Here is a 17,187-nt window from a genome sequence, read left to right on the forward strand (position 1 = left end):
AGAAACACTTTCACCTTTAAGGCTGAAGAAAATTTTACTCACCTGTTTGAGACACAAACTGCTCTTCCTCGAGCAGTGGGACGCTCTCGCTGGCTGTTGAATATTTCTGCCGTAAAGAGAACACAATCTCCTGAAACGCATCGAGGATTGTAGCATCTAGATCAAACACGTCCGTTTCTTTTTCCAGTCCGTGTTCCTGAGCTATTCGCTCTCTTTCGTTTAGCATTTCCTCCGTCACATCGAGAATTGAGTTCTCTGAAGCCTCCATGATCTGGTCCAGCGTGTTCTCAATATTTTCAGTTCTCGTCTCCGACATCTTGACGGACATCAACTCCTGATCCAGGTCAGAAAACATGGCCTCCAGTTTGAAAAGGTTTTTCAAGCCGAGAAACTTTTGAATTCGCTCCATGTCTTCATCATTTACGTGATCTCTTAAAATTGTGAGTCTTAATATGCTGTCACTGTATTCAGGCTCCTCACTAGAAACCTTCTGATTATCTTCTGACCCATCTTCATCTTCGGTCTGAGTCACGTTTGTGAAAGAAGAGGACGGCACCTCTTCTGGTTCTGTGTTGTTATCAGATTGATCAGATTCATACTGAATTTCAGGTTGTTGGTTCTCTTCAGCGTCATGCGTGTCTTCTTCAGGTTTCAAAGAGAACAGAGCATTCTCATCCTCCAGAAGCTCTTCAGGGTCTTCCTTCTCATCTTGATCTTGAGGTTCATCTTCAGGACTCTGTTTCTCTGATTCTAAGGTGTTTCTTAGCAGATCTGTGAGCTCGTTCCTTACTTTATTTATCTGATCATCTGTGTTGTCCACTGTTTCTGGATTTTCCAACACTTCTGCTTCTTCTGACTCGTGCAAATTAATATTTTCGTTTATGATGGACATCTCTGGATCATCTTCTTTAATGTGGTCATCTGCCGTTTCATCCTCGTTTGTAACTGAGTTTTGAGGTTCTGCATTTACATTTGTGTTCGTGCTGACCTTCTGGAGATCTTCAGTGTTTTCATTTGTTGTTGCCTTGTTTGCGTCTAGTTTCTCTGGATCATCTTCTTTAATGTGGTCATCTGCTTTTTCATCTTGGTTTGTAACAGAGATCTGAGGTTCGCTGTCTTTAATGTTTTTGTTAGCATTTACATTTGTACTTGTGCTAGCCTTCTGGAGATCTTCAGTGTTTTCATTTGTTGTTTTGGTCTTGTTTACGTCTACTTTCTCCAGATCCTCTTCTTTAATGTGGTCATCTGCTGTTTCATCCTTGTTTGTAAAAGATTTCTGAGGTTCGCTGTCTTTAATGGTTTCGTTAGCATTTATATTCGTGTCCGTGCTGACCTTCTGGAGGTCTTCAGTGTTTTCATTTATTGTTGTCTTGTTTGCGTCTACTTTTTCTGGATCATCTTCTTTAATGTGGTCATCTGGTTTATCATCCTGGTTTGTAACAAAGTTCTGAGGTACGTCGTCTTTAATGTTTTCTTTTTTATTTGTGTTCGTGCTAGCTTTCTGGAGATCTTCACTGTTTTCATTCGCTGTTGTCTTGTTTGCGTCTACTTTCTCTGGATCATCTTCTTTAATGTGGTCATCCTGGTTTGTAACCGAGTTCTGAGGTTCTGCATTTTCATTTGTGTTCGTGCTGACCTTCTGAAGATCTTCAGTGTTTTCATTCTCTGTTGTCTTGTTTATGTCTACTTTCTCTGGATCGTCTTCTTTAATGTGGTCATCTGCTTTATCATCCTGGTTTCGTGTGTTCGTGCTGACCTTCTGGAGATCTTCAGTGTTTTCATTTGTTGTTTCGGTCTTGTTTGTCTCTACCTTCGGTGTATCGTCTTTTACAATGTCATCATCTGTGAGCACCCTGTCTGCATTTAATGATGTGGATGTGCTCTCAGACTCATGGCTTTCTACAGGTTGTTCAGATGGGATGTTGTGACTCTTTGGCTGAGTGTCATTGGAGTCTCCAGTTGCATCTGGAGTATTAGTGTCGTGTTGCAGCTGAGAAAGTTCTGGAAGTTTATCATCAGCGATTTCTTGTTCTTCAGAGTCATTTTCTTTATGCAGTTTCTCAGGACTGGTGAGATCTTTGAAATGTGATTCTTGGGGTTCCTCAGGTAATGCCTCCTCGTGTTGGTCTTTGGTGACTTCTTCAGGAGATCCAGTGTCTTGCTTTTCATCTTTGTGCTCTCCTTCAAAACCATCCTTTAATGTTGACCCCACATTCTTATCCTCAGTGACCTCCTCAAACGTTTCAAGTGTTTTCTCTGCTGTTTGTAGTGTTTTTTCCTGATCTGTTTTGACAAGTTCTACCTCTGGCTCCTCTTTTTGAGCTTCAGGTTCCAGTGACTCCTGAGGTTCAAAATCAGTGACGTCCTCCGAATCAGATCGTTTCTCAGAGACACTTTGGTTGCTCAGCTTAGAAGAATCATACTGAACATCAGATTCTGATGGCTCTGTTTTGAGATCCTCCAAGGCAACTGCGTCATTGTTTAGTGAAATATCAGCTTGCTCATCTAGAAGTGGAACCGCTGCTGTTTCTGGTTCTTCCTGTACCACATCTTCAGATTCAAATGCTGGTTCTGATAAGATTTCTTCTATCTTCGCTTGTAAGCTATCAGATTCCTCATCTATAGTTTTTAAGAGTAATGCATCTTTTTCAGGAGACGCTGGAGATTCTGACCTTACCGTCTCAAGTGATTCTGAGTCTAATGTTTTAAGATGTGCTGTCGACTCTGAACTTTCTGTCTCTGTTTCAGATGCATCAGCTTTATTATGAGGCGAGTCCTCTTTCAAATCCTCATTTTCTATGAACAACGAGTTTCCTAATAGCACATCTACATCGTAGCTTTCAAACTTATCAAGCCCAGTATCAAAGCAAACAAAATCTGTTTCCTGGAACAGAAAGAAAGATTCACATAATATGATAAATGTCACAAAAAAATGACTAGAGATCAGTCATATGCCCATAACTAACTTACCTCTGCTGGAACCTCAATCTCTTTATCAGTGTAAATATGATTTATATTAAGATAGTCTTTTGGAAAATAACCAAAGTGGTTTCCAACCTATATAAAAAACACAGAAAGCACTGCATTAAAACAATCAAACATTTATTTTGGGCTCAATATAGAAAAATCAAGGTTGCTATATAGATACTATAAATGTCAAGTTTTCTGCATGGATGTGTCTCTTATAAAATCTAGACGAGCTACAGACAGTCTGGTTTTGGATTACAGCCGAGCAAATGACCAAGATCCAATACACCGCAAATCATCAACAACCACACCCATAATAACTAACAATCAAACATTAACTGCGTACTTACACTGCCGGCCCACAAATCCGACCTCTGTCCTGAGAGTTTATAATACATATATATTGTCTCTCCTTTCTTAAAAGAGAGAAAACGACAGTCTGGCCCCGTGAAATCCTTCGCGGCCTTTCCTCTGCCGAGAAGCACTAAAGACAGAAAAACATGTGAAGATGAATACATCTCATATCACGTACAAGGTAAGTTTCATTACGTACTTTGATTATAAACTCAAACAATATTGCTTTAGGAATACATAACAGCAGCCCTTTAACAATGGCACACCTCTATGACCTCCTAATTATAATCAATGAATAGATTAAAAACATTTAAGTTTATCTAATACCCTCCCCAATTCTCACTACTGTAATGTATCTATTATTTAAATCTCCGAATCTTTATTTTTTGAAACAAATACAAACATGATTTTCTCTTTTGGTTTGGGGGGGAGATTTGATCCTGTTCATTGTTTTTGGTGTCTGTAACTATATTGAGAAATTATAGGCGTTTATCATCGCGTGTTAAAATAATGTGAAAACAATCATTTTATCCTTTATGTCAATGACATTAGAAACAACAGTATGTATTAAACACCAATGAATCCTCCTTTATATTTCAGGAGAAGCTGTTTTCTTAAACCTCCTCCATGGCACGATTGTAAGACACATCAACTTGAACAGACTTTCGTCATTTATTTCAAAATGATTTCATCCAAATAATGTTCAGCTGGTTGTTAGTAAACAACGACTAAAACCAACTAACCAAAGCCTTGGTTGTCTGTTTCTCAGCTGGCGAAAGAAAAACAAGGAAATACAGGCCTTATATTTTAGATTAATTAACGCAACATGTGATCTTGACATCATATATTAAATAATACAAAGTGCTATGGTGTCTGTTTGCTAGTAAACATTTACTTAATGTGCCGTATATGCTGTTAGCTTCCCAGGCTAAACTGTGAGCTTAATAACAACAACAAAGAGGAGCTTCAATGACACAAATCCTCTTATTTAACCTCATTAATGTGTTAACATGCCTTCATTTATTGTTACAGAATGTTACAAAGTTACACGATCGCACTCTAACGGCCTCTATGACGCAAGACACAGAAGTTTAAAGAGCAGCATCCGGCTACAAAAGTTGCGCGTTGATACTCACTGCTACATTCATCATCTGCGCATCGTTTCAGGTCGGAGAAGCGCCGGTCCGCGCTGGATATACTGAAGCATGTATAAAGAAAAAGAGTTAAAATATAAAAATATGAATTTAGTGAAGCCATGCTGACGGTGTTTGATTGTAGGGCTGCAGTCCCACGGCGCGCGCAGCCGACACGTCAGCAGATCTGGTTGGGAGAGCTGAGCTGCTTCAAACGAGGAGGAGAAAAAGACTGGAGTCATGTTACAGGACACTTAAAGAGATAGCTACAGGCTTGTACAACATGTAGACACGCTGTACAACACTGCTTTAACACCTCTATCTTTCAAGAAAACGAGAGACATGAGAAATATGTTGAACTTTTATGATGTAAAGAATGAAGAAAATGTGAACATTCACATCCCTATGCAGTGGAGACAATAAAGGATTTGTAAATTCTTTTTAAATTGCTTTCTGTAATGCTTTGAGTGTTAAAATAAATACACAGAAGGTCTTTAGTTTTTTACTGTTTACATTTATTGAGTGATGATCAAACTGCATGCTAGTCTGGTTCAGACATTTCATAACATTCCCATTGAAAGACCAACTATAAAACACGCACTATTAAGGTCAGACTATTTTAACATTATTTTCTGGGTTATTTTACCTTCAAGTGTGTTATAAAGGGGGAATATCATATTCTATGTTTAAGTGCTGTAATTGGGTCTCCAGTGTAAAAGAACAAACCAGTAGTTTTGGTAAACCATTCTCTGCAAGCATGTGAAAAAATTGGTAATTTGTCTCCCCTTGTGATGTCAGAAGGGGATTTTATTATAATAATACTGCCCCTTAATCTGCACTATCCAACTAATCTGCCATTTAGTGCAGAGAGAGAGGGAGAGAGAAATAATTGACAATTGAGTTTCAATTTCAACAAACCACCATATGGCGATCAGTGTTTGCATTTCATCAGCTCATTGGCATTTAAAATGACACACCCAATTGGCAATTTTAACATGTTATAATAAATTATCTGTGTGGTATTTCGAGATAAAACTTTGGAAAAAATACTCTGGGGAAACCACAGTCTCATAATATGACCCCTTTAACATCAATTATAGCATTTTGCAGGCAACAGATTAATAAACAAAAACATGGGCAGAGAATCTCATGCGGTGTGCCTCCCGTCCTGCAGATGGCGTCATACACCTTCATACATAGACCCGCCTGGATTGGCCGCAAAATCGTGAGGCAACTTTACCACTATGGCAAACATGTTCTATAAACAAACAAAAACACAATAACGTTTTTATCCAATTTACTTTTTAAATGCAACGTTGCTCGCTTTAATATATCGGCGCCATTGACCGGTAAAGTGCGCGTGTAGTTGACCTCCCGTCCTGCAGGTGTCGCCGTGCGCCAGTGACGCTGATGTGACGAACGGAGAAGAGATTTGTTTATACACCCATGTGGTAACTTGTTTGTCGCGCAACACACACGATTGTAGCAAATCTTTTAATTGAGTCAGATATATTTTGCTATTTTAACTTACAGTCCATGCGGTTTTTCACTCTCGCTGAAGAAGCGTGCGGAACTGTCGCGCTATGGATGATATAGAGGCTGAATTGAATATCCCGGCAGTGGACTCGCCAGAGGATGAAACGACAAATCAGCAGTTAATTAGAAAAAGAGTTAAACGCCACAAACGGTCACAATACGAGGGTAATGGTTTTTGATGTGAACTGATTTTATTTGCTTACATCTTATATCTTGATATTTCAGAGGAACTCGTTTAAACAGATGTTTGTCGTTCAGGTCCACCCAGAGAGTCTGGTTTTCATAAATCCAGCAGACAGTGTCTAAAGATCATCCGTGATGCGATGCTGCGTCATAACTGGCAGGAGGCTGCAGAATATTTCACATCTTACATCCAAACACTGGAGGACACCACTGTTGGTAGACCTGTGACATCGCTGCCACGTGAGGTATTCATGCACTTCTATGCATTTTAAATGTTTTTATGTACTTAATGAAAAAAATGGATCTATAATTGTTTATGGATAGATGCTAACTTTATTCATTAACTTTTATGCCTCATCAAAAAGTTTAGGTTTAATTGTCTATGATTATTTAAAGGAAAACATTCTGCTACTGGTTTTTAAAGTCCACTTTAATTGGCATGTGTTTAAACTGCACTTTATATGAAATAATTTGTATTTCATAAATGTCAGTTTCAGTAGTTTTAATATTTAATGTGATGATTTAGTTTCACACATGGTCCTATCATTCAGGTCATTTGGAGGCTAGGCACAGAAATCCTACATAATCTCCCTAATGCCAACAATGAAGATTTCAATGCTGTATATAACCAAATGAAAAACTCTGGGGTCAAAAACTATGCTAAGGTATGAATTAAACCTATTTTTTTCTATTTAAACTAGATAACTAGTTTTCTGTGGTTGTCCTAGCAAGTCTTTATAAGGACCAGACTTCCAAATTCCAGCAGTGATTGATTGGGAAATGATACTGCCCACAATAAGTCTTTTTACACGAATGTTGTAGATTTGTTTGGAACACGGTTTTCATCTCATGCTGAATGGACAGTGGGATGAAGCTAAGCGTCAACTGTCCGTCGCTGATGGCTGGAGGTACGGCAAGCAGGAGACCAGTCAGTCTCTGGAAATGAAACTCATCCGTGCCTACTGTGGCTTTCTAGATTACTTCATCTGGTGTGATAAGAAGTCCACCACATCAGGGACAGGTAGGAGACATTGCACCCTGACACTAGCTGCGTTTCCATTGCAGATTTGCACAAAACTTTAGCTTTATTTTCTTAATGTTGACAAAAGACTATTGTGAAATGACAGCGTCATTAATGTATGATAAATGAGACTGAAATGTAGTCTTTACTCTTGCGATAAGTCATTCCAAACATCACGTCGACTGATGTTAGTAGGTTTGCTAATATCACATCCACCGCACTAGGCATTATTTTTAACCGAAGGAGACATAAGAGTATTATCCAAACATTAATGCCAAGGAAAGCCCCATAAACTTTGGAGATCGAGGCAACTTAGAGGTGTTACGTGGAGGTAATAGTAGATTATTTTAAATCAAAAGAGATGTAGGAGTGTTATCCAAACATTATTGGCCAGGAATAACATCTTATACTTGGGAGCAGATACGTATTGAGGTGTTTTTGGGAGGTTTTAGTACATACTGCGACATCTTCAAATAATACTTGTGACTTACTTGTGACATAAATATGCAAAAAAAAAAACTGTTTCCCTTGCACTTTTGCGAAAAACACCTTTTCTGAATTGCCTGAAAAACCACCTCATGCAGGTGTAAAAACTTTTCTGCGATATATGGCAGTTTTTTGCAAAATTGCTGTATTTCCATTGGCCGTATTTTTAATTTGCAATGTCAATTTGCGCAATTTAAAGGGTAATGGAAACGCAGCTAATGTCTTTATCTACATGTGATTGTATTTGATACCATAGTGGTCATATTATACAGTACAGTAGTACCATTGAATGTCCTCTTACCTTTCTTTGTATGTATATTTTTATCAGTATGTGCGTTCCTGGGATCGAACCCACAACTGCTGCTAACAAAATGCTTTAGCATTAAGCTACAGGAATATTCATTTAATATTTCATTTAACAATCATCTGTCTGTATGTTTCTTGTTCTTTCAGAGGATGTCAACAGTCCTCAAGGGATGCACAGCTGCTTCAGACAAGCTTCAGTGACTCTACAGGAGATTATAGGACAGCCGGGAATCTGGGATCCTTTTGTGTTGAGTTACGTTGCTGTGAGTTATCACCTAGCTTTGATTTCTTGAGGATGCTCTTTGCTTGGAGGGGGAAATGGGTCATCTTTTATTCAGTCTTTTTCCAAATCATTCTTTTTAGGTAAAACATGTAAACATGCACTTTTCCCATGCAATAACCAGCTGCGTTCAGATGCCGATATGGGCAAAACAATCTCTGAAATACAATAATAAGATCATTTAAATAAAGATTTTATTGTAAATAAATGGTGTTAAATGTCTCTTTTAGATGCTGGAGTTTTACAACGATGAGGAAGGAGCGCTGAAGGTTCTGCAGAATTACGCTTACAACAAGGACTTCCCATCAAACCCCAATGCTCATGTCTACCTGTACGAGTTCCTCAAGAGACACAAAGCCCCAAAATCCAAACTCATCGCTTCATTAAGGGTATAAAATAATTAACACTGAATAAACACACATGGAAAAATGTCTCATTTCATAATATATTCATGTGTTTTTCAGATTCTGCACTCTTTGTTGCCGAGTCACCAGCTGATGTTGAAGTTCTGCTCTCTGCTACATCAAACCAGTACGTACATGCTCCTGTGTAGCTCAATGGTAGAGCAATGCATTAAATCTGAGTTTTTCCATGTTTAAGTGCTATAATTGAGTCCCCAGTGCTTCTATCAACCTAGAAAATGTAAAAAAGATCAACCCATTAACTTAGTTTTGCTAAACCATTCTCTGCAAGCATGTGGAAAAATAGCTAATTGAAATTTGGCTCCCCTTGTGATGTCAGAAGGGGATAATACTGCCCCTTAATCTGCACTATCCAACCATGCCACTGCTATTTAGCACATTTTTGCTCGCACCTATGTTAGAATAAATTATAATTATACAATATATTTTGAGCTAGAACTTCACATACGTAGTCTGAGGACACCAAAGATTTATTTAACACATTTAATTAACAGTGCAAAGTTCATGGGTTCAAACCCAGGAAACACACTGTTTAAAAATGTAAAGCACTAAGTCGCTTTGATTAAAAGCGTCTGCCAAATGCATAAATGTAAATAAATCATTTTTATACATCCTTGGAGAAAAGTGCGAATGATTTCCACCATAATTGTTAAAGGGCACCTATTATGGCCTTTTTACAAGATGTAATATAAGTCTAATATATGTGTCTGTGAAGTTTTAGCTCAAAATACCCAACAGATATGTTTTGGTTCTGGCCAGTCTCCCTTTTCCAAAGCTTTTTTTCAAAAATCATGCACCCCGCCTTTAAATGCATGAGCTACAGCTCCTCACTGCCTTACAAACAGACAGTGAGCACATTCAGTTCAAATAGATTAATGGCATGATTAATACAGTCTGAGATAATACTATCTAGTAGGCAGAGGACAACAGGGTGAATACTGTGGTAATGCAGAACTGTAAGTGGGTGGGGCTTTATCAATGTGACCTCACATTGATAAGAGAATCAAAACGGCATGTCTAATGAGACTGATTTGGTTTAATGAGCATTAAAAAAGCAAGGAGCGGATAAACAGTGCCAACACACATTAACCCCATTCACACAGACCTTTGGTTCCAGAAAATACCCGTAAAATTGCCAGACGCTGTGTGAACGCAAACACGTCCTGTAAATCTTCTGGGATCGTTGCCGGAAAGAGGACCTAGTAAGATACACGGAAACCCTCTGTGTGAATGAGAAGCTGAAACAATGCTGTAATGGGTGTGTCGTACAACCAAAGTTCTGGTCGAGCTCTTTAAAACGAGAGATTTACATGCAGATCAACATTCATGACAAGAAATGTCGCAAACTAGATTGAAGCAGTTATCAGGAAATGATAAATGAGACTCATAAACAATGAGGCACGTGTCGTAGTGAGGACGCGTGTGTCATGGCAACACGAAGTTGGTTCAACTCTTTAAAATGAGGGATTTACAACATTCACAACGAAAAAAGTGACAGCAAACTGGACTGAAGCAGATATCAGGTAAGTTAGCTCGTCACTTACTGCACTGAAGCGGAGATCATTCAGCAACATAAAAGAGTATCGCGTCACATGCTCAATTGAGCTTATAATAAACAAAAATGCCAGCAAGATATATCGTTCAGCTCCTCAAAACGGGGGTTTTAAATGCATATTTACAATCATGATGAGAAATGTCTGAAAACTGTATTAAAACAGAGATCAGGGAGCTCGTCAAATATGCACTCTGAAGCTGAGATCATTCACCAGCATTAGAACGGCTCCTTTATAGTCTTATCATAAACAAAAATGATCGCGAGTGGTTTCTGGAGAGAGAAATAATAAATAATATGCAAACTTCAGACGTGTGTAGAAGGTCTTTCAATGGCAGTGTGAATGAACAAAAAATCAAACAATCCCAGAAAAGTCCAGGATGCATTTCTGTGTATTTTCCGGAATGTCTGTGTAAAAGGGCTATTATGTCCAAACACCTTGTGAAAGTAAATTTTGCATAATAGGTGCCCTTTAAATCCTTCATGTCTGCAGATGAGATCACACACTTAAATGTTATACTTGTGATATTTATGAGCTGAATGTGTAACGTAAGAGCAGATGTTTGACTCTGAATGCTGGTGATGCTTTTTCAGACGAACCGAAGAATCTACAAGAGGCATTTCTTGTTTGTATGGACCTTCTTGAGTTTTCCAGCTGGAAATCTGACAGGAAGGCTTGGAAATGTCTTCTGGAAATCATGCAGAAACATAAGACGATGTAAGTTCTTCACGGCACAAATGACTTTTTTGGTCGTGTGTTCAGTAAAAATATCAAAATATCAAATATCATGAGCAAAATGACCTAAGAAAATAAGTCGTTTTTTGCAACAACAAAAAAAAGAAGAAATTTAAGGGAATTTGTGCCTAAAACAAACAAAATTGCCAATGAGCTAAGAACATAATCTTAAAATAAGTTTACTTTTTTCTTAAACACTTAATTCAAAAACAATTTTCTTACCCCATTGATTTATTTTTTTGATTGTTTTAAACACAAATTCACTTCGATTAGATTTTGTTTTGTCTAAAAGCGATGTATTTACTTAATTCAGATTGTTTTTTCCTTGTAAAGATTATTATCAGGATTAAAGAGTGTGTGTGAATTATTTCTGTTTTATTATGTGATGCAGATGTGATTATAGTTTCTTGTGTATTGTGCATTTTGCAGACATTGCTTGTATCTTATTAGAAAGGAATGGGCCATCAGAAAATCATTGTGGCTAGCCATGCACTTCAGACCGTACATCGGCAAGGCAGAGTCAGAGAGGGATGTGAAACTTTTGCAAATCAAGGCAAAAGTTTTAAGGCTTACGGGTGAATCAAGTAAGTATGTGTGATTATCATGCACACACAGGTTAAGAACAACATCTTTACACCTGATATTTGTTGAATGCTGCCTTATTTTTAAGTCGCTTCGGATAAAAGCATCTGCTGCATAAATAAATGTAGATGATGTATAAAATGGGAGGTGAGGTGTAGATCTTGTGGTCATGTGCCTCCTGTGTTTGGATGTTGAAGAAGAGGCGTTTGTGGTTATTTTCATTGGCACACGTGTACGCGTGACTTCTCCGGAAGTGATACGATCACAGAATGATACGATTCGTGACACACCTGTGTACATCAACCAAAACTGAACGTGATGCACGTGTAGTTGCATGAACTATATTTCTGTACTTTATTGTCACACTACAGAGACAACATCTTTGTATTCTCTACTTCATTAAGATTGTTTTGTCTGTGTGCTTATTTGATACTTTCATAACCGTGTTCCTGTAATTGTGCTTTTTCTCATTGCAGATAGAGATTACTTTAAAAGTGCTCGACTATCAAGGGAACCGAAAGAAGACAATACAACAAACACTGAAGACAAACTTGATGGTTGTGATTTATAAAAACATTCACACATTGCCTTATGTTGAATATGTAAATCATAATAAGATTTTCATATGAAAACTCTTCATCTCTCCATGTTACTAAGGTTCTTTGATATTGATTTCTCACATAAAAGAAATGCAGTAAATTCACAGACAACTTTGATTGTGTCCACGAGGTGGCGCAGGCGCTGCATTTATAAAGGCTGCTGTAATGCTTTTTTTAATACAAGATTATTTCTGTTTGTGACAAAATGATATTTACAATAGGCTTTAAAAAATTGTGTGAACAATCCTGGTCCTGTTTTATATTGGGTGTTTTTAAATACTGTGTATCTGCAGAAGCAAAAGCATTTAATACAATGTGGTGTTGTTTAATGGAGGGGTTTAAGGTTAGAGAAAGGGTTAAGAAGGTTATTACCCCTACTGAAAAATACACCTCAAACCAGCCTAAGATAGTTGGCTGGTTTTAGCTGGTCTCCCATCCTGGTGTAGTGAGCTGGTTTAAAAGAGGTTTTGTACATTTTATTGCTTTTCAGGCAGGAAGACCAGCTGACCCTTCAACTTATACCAGCTTAACCAGGCCGACAGCTTGGCTAAGCTGGTCTTACCTGGTTTAACGTGGAAGTAGCTGGTTAAAGGTTATCTTCCAGCTTGACTGGCTAAAAAAGTGGCCAAACTCCCTTTAAAACTACACCAGCTTAACCATTTAAACCAAGCAACCATCTTAAGATGGTTTAGGTGGTCGTTTTAGTAAGAACATAAAGTTACATAAGTACAACTTAACAAAACACATGTACACAAAGGTATATTATGTTTTTATGTAAAAACAACAAATATAAGTGAGACCAAATTATTTTATTAAATGGCTTCAATTTATTTTTCATTCCGAACAATTTGATTGAAAATTTAGATTAGACATTAAATTGAGAATGTTACAGTTTTTGGTTTGTTCTCCTTTTGCTTTAATGACAGCAGCTTTTGTGCTTCAACCCGTTGTAAAAAGAAGCTCATATGCTAATGTTCACACAGTTTACCTAAACAATAAAATCATCCTTTGTTTTTCAGTTTAAATGATATGTATATTTTATCGTTTCTTTGTTTGGACTTTTTTAAAAGACTATATTGGTTAAATCTGTATTTCAGATTTATTGTGTTGATCTCCACTGATTGTTGTTTAAATAGGACATTTCACAAGACTTTATTAAGATGTAAAACTCCCCAGCGTACGTATGTGAAATTTTAGCTCAAAATACCCCACAGATCATTTATAATAAATTGACACTTTATAGGTGTGAGCAAAATGTGCCATTTTGGGTGTGTCCCTTTAAAATGCAAATGAGCTGATCTCTACTACACTAAATGGCAGTGCTGTGGTTGGATAGTGCAAATTAAGGCGTGGTATTATCCCCTTCTGACATCACAAGGGGTGCCAGATTTCAGTGAGCTATTTTTTACATCCTTGCAGAGAATGGTTTACCAAAACTAATTTACTGGGTTGATCTGTTTCATGTTTTCTAGGTTGATAGAAGCACTGGTGACCCAATTATAGCACTTAAACATGGAAAAAGTCAGATTTTCATGATATGTCCCCTTTAAAACTTGACCAGGTCACATGTACATTTCAGCACATTTAGGATGTAAAGATCAAATTTTGTTGAAATGTGTATCTTTCTTCAGTAGGGTTTTATTAATTATCATCTAGACATGTGAGTAGGTGTAGGTCAGTGTTAAAGGGATAGTTCACCCCCAAAAATAAAATGCTGTCGTCATTTACATAACATCAATTTCCAAACCTGTTTTCATTTCTTTGTTTTGCTGAACACAAAGGAAAATATTTGTAATCAAACAGGACACAGGAGCACCATTGACTTCCATAGTAGGAAAGAAAAATACTATGGAAGTCGATGGTGCTCAAAAACCGGTTTAGTTACAAACATTGCTCAAAATATTTTTTTTTGTGCAGAAAATAAATGTATACAGGTTTGTAACAACATAAGGGTTGGTAAATGATGACAGAATTTTTTGTGAACTGTCCCTTTAACCCCAATAAGTCCCTTGGGGTCAATCTTACCCCAAGCCACTTTTCTTTAGTTAAAAAACATGGTTACCTTCATCACAGTGGAATAAGATTTTGTGACTTTTCCAGATTATTTGTCAAGATTCATATAAAACAACTGGGCTTGATTCGGTCGTTCTAAAGAGGTGTAAAAAATTCACCAAAAGAGGCCCTTTGGGGGTAAAAATGACCCCAATTGAAATGAATGGGACATGCAAAAAAAAATGTTCCCCTTTTTTCCCCTTTTATTTGTCAAAAAATATCAATGCATCCAGAATAAAGCTGAAATTTTTAACACAGAAAGCTAGGCCTTGTACTAGAGCAAAAATGCAATATAGAAAAGACATGCTCAATCACACACACACACAAAGGTATGACTGCCACAGAGAGTATTTTTTACAGAATTTGGTAAAAAACAGCCACAGAGGCAAAACAAAGATGTAAAATACTCACACAGGTGTGTATGCGCGCAAACACACACACACACACACACACACAAAGACACAGACACACAGAAAGACAAAGTCACAAACACACACACGGACACACACACTTACATTCCGTCAAATTTCTGTGGCATTTTGAAATGTCTGTTTTTACAAAATGCCACAGAAATTTGACGGAATGTAAGTGTGTTTGTGTGTCTGTCAAAAACGACAAAAAATTCCACTATTTGAAATAATATTAATTTTTAATGTCCTTTCTAATGTTTATATAAACATAAATTCACAAAATGTATGACTAAAGTAGTGATGTGAGCAGTTGGCCACATCCAATGAAATGAATGGGTCTCTATGGGCATCTGCTGGTCGAAATGATTTATTTCCTAAACTGTAATTCTTTTATGTTTTTTTTTTCTAAACACCAAATGGCCGAATTCAACACATAACATCTAGATTATTATCTAAAAACAATTTAAATCAAATTTAGATCATAATTTATGTGTAATAAAAAAATTATATTTTACATGGTGAAGTTGAAGTTGAGGAATTGAGTGGTAAACAGGTACAAAAGTACGTCATATCTACGAAAACACAGCATTAATGTATAGATGGGAAGTAAACAAAAATAAATAATATATTATTTGTATCATTAAAAATGTATATATTTTTTGTAATCACTCTTTTAATCTCTGGGGTCATTTTTACCTCCAAGGGACTATAACGTATACAGGAAAATAGGGGCTTGAGGGTTAAGTACACTTTGTAACATTTTGTTTTTGTGCTGAATGGTTTAAATCATCAGTTTGTAGCCCATGTAGATTCAGACAGATGGGTGTAATATCTAAGTGGCACGTATGGCAGTTTTGCATGTTGTTTGTGACCATCTGAACACTGATACTGGGCAAAATGTTTACAGACGCTCAGACAAACTGCCTCCCCCACAACTGAATCACATATGTGATGATAATGAGAAATACTGACTTCATACATTCATCAGCAGAGCTTTGCTTTCAGTCTCGCACTAAACTGCATTTCAACACTTTTAATGGCTGAATCTCATATTATATCTCACCATTTAAAAATGTAAACTTGTATAGTTACAATGCACATTTAGTTGTATACCAACATTTGGTCTAACTAACTATCCTGTAAGCAGTCTTTAGAAAACAATGAATTTAGGTTAAATATGCAACCGTGTCACTTTTACCATGTTGGGTAATCTGGTGTTTTTGAAATAAGATATAACTCATGATATTAAAATTATGAAATGACAAAGTCATACAAATCAGGTTATTTGGATGGTTACATCTCTCTCTTTTTTTTTTTTAAATAAAATAGTTGAAATCGCTCTAAATATTTTGCAGATGATCTAGATTTTATAAAGGTTATAAGCAGCAGATAAGTGAGCACATAACACCTCTGCATAAGAGGAAGTGCTGCTTAACTTCCTCTTCTAAATATCACACCGCATAACGTCAGTTTTTCCACTGACAGGCGCACCCGCTTATCTAAATATAATCTCATGCTTGCAATAAAATAAGATCGTTTTTGTAGGAGTGTCTATAATTAAATGAGATATCTCACATTAACCCTTTTCATTTACTTATGCCAAATGTTTCTCTAATCTATTTGACAAAGTTTCTATTACAAACATTAAAGGCTGATAGTGTATATTTACACGTGGATTAATATGTGTCCTTTACTTATTAAGGCTTGTTTAAAGTCACTCCCTCTTTACAAATAAATTACGGCTGTTATAAGAACCTGTTAAGTGAAAGTGACTTTTTACAGTTAACCCTTTATGGGGTGGTTTCCCAGACAGGGATTATCTTAAAACAGGACTAGCCCTTAGTTTAATTATGAAATATAACTAGTTTTAACAAACATGCCTTACTAAAAACATGACTTTTGTGCATTTTGAGGCAAAATTAAGGGCACTGATGTATTTCAAGATATGTCAATGCAAGTTGTTTTCAGTTTGGACAGCTCTTACCTACATTTTAGTCTAGGACTAGTCGAATCCCTGTCTGGGAAACCGCCCCTATATGTTTTACTTATTTTTTTTAGAGCATTATGACATGACGCATAATATGAGATCAGATGATAAGAGACAGTGAATGTTGTCATGCCCATCTAAGAAAACAAAAGCACATCATTTCTGGAGTGATACACTTTATAGTCATGGGTTTATTATGGTGTTCTGATCTGTGTGTGTGTGTTTGTGTGTTGTGCGTGTGTGTTGTGTGTGTGTGACACCAGATAGGCTACTGGTATTTTATGTAGTTCCACGTTGTTAGAAGAACTGGTACTTTCATTAAGTTAATAGTGTTTGTTTAATACTGTTTAACTCATCATTAAGTTATAATTATTCAAATGTTAAAAGTTTTATGACATTTCCAACTATTTGAACCCATAAACGTTATGTAATATAATCTTTGTAACATATGTAATAACAGTACTTATTTATAATATAATAATTATATTTTATGCAGATGTATTGTTTCATTTAATTTTACACTGTTGTCAGACCATTATAAATATTTAGATTTAAAAAAAAAAATCCAACACATTACAAAT

The 17,187-nt window shown here is 36.7% G+C and overlaps 2 protein-coding genes across 10 annotated transcripts in view; one reads left to right on the top strand and one right to left on the bottom strand.

Moving 5' to 3' along the window:
• Positions 1-4,741, bottom strand: part of mia3 (MIA SH3 domain ER export factor 3) — a 20,248-nt gene extending 15,507 nt beyond the window's left edge. For 6 of the 8 annotated variants that reach the window (XM_055185660.2, XM_055185659.2, XM_055185658.2 and 3 more), the window contains exons 1-4: positions 4,458-4,741; positions 3,318-3,451; positions 2,971-3,057; positions 43-2,884 (exon numbers count right to left, since the gene is read on the bottom strand). In XM_055185660.2, coding sequence (XP_055041635.2) covers positions 43-2,884; positions 2,971-3,057; positions 3,318-3,451; positions 4,458-4,578 — 3,184 coding nt within the window. In that variant the 5' untranslated portion in view covers positions 4,579-4,741. The remainder of the gene's footprint in view (positions 1-42; positions 2,885-2,970; positions 3,058-3,317; positions 3,452-4,457) is intronic. The other 2 variants (XM_073856454.1, XM_073856453.1) reach the window with 2 other exon arrangements.
• taf1a (TATA box binding protein (TBP)-associated factor, RNA polymerase I, A) overlaps positions 1-13,182 on the top strand; it is a 15,996-nt gene extending 2,814 nt beyond the window's left edge. The window contains exons 1-11 of one of the 2 annotated variants that reach the window (XM_073856456.1): positions 5,881-5,905; positions 5,988-6,155; positions 6,249-6,418; positions 6,725-6,838; positions 6,996-7,194; positions 8,134-8,249; positions 8,497-8,655; positions 8,731-8,797; positions 10,835-10,958; positions 11,406-11,560; positions 12,035-13,182. In XM_073856456.1, the coding sequence (XP_073712557.1) occupies positions 6,038-6,155; positions 6,249-6,418; positions 6,725-6,838; positions 6,996-7,194; positions 8,134-8,249; positions 8,497-8,655; positions 8,731-8,797; positions 10,835-10,958; positions 11,406-11,560; positions 12,035-12,129 (1,317 nt within the window). In that variant the 5' untranslated portion in view covers positions 5,881-5,905; positions 5,988-6,037 and the 3' untranslated portion in view covers positions 12,130-13,182. Of the gene's footprint in view, positions 1-5,880; positions 5,906-5,987; positions 6,156-6,248; positions 6,419-6,724; positions 6,839-6,995; positions 7,195-8,133; positions 8,250-8,496; positions 8,656-8,730; positions 8,798-10,834; positions 10,959-11,405; positions 11,561-12,034 lie in introns of those variants that run through there. The other variant, XM_073856455.1, reaches the window with a different exon arrangement.
• Positions 13,183-17,187: the final 4,005 nt, after the last annotated feature.

The sequence above is a fragment of the Misgurnus anguillicaudatus genome, chromosome 18, assembly GCF_027580225.2.
Source record: "Misgurnus anguillicaudatus chromosome 18, ASM2758022v2, whole genome shotgun sequence".
Classification (NCBI taxonomy): domain Eukaryota; kingdom Metazoa; phylum Chordata; class Actinopteri; order Cypriniformes; family Cobitidae; genus Misgurnus; species Misgurnus anguillicaudatus.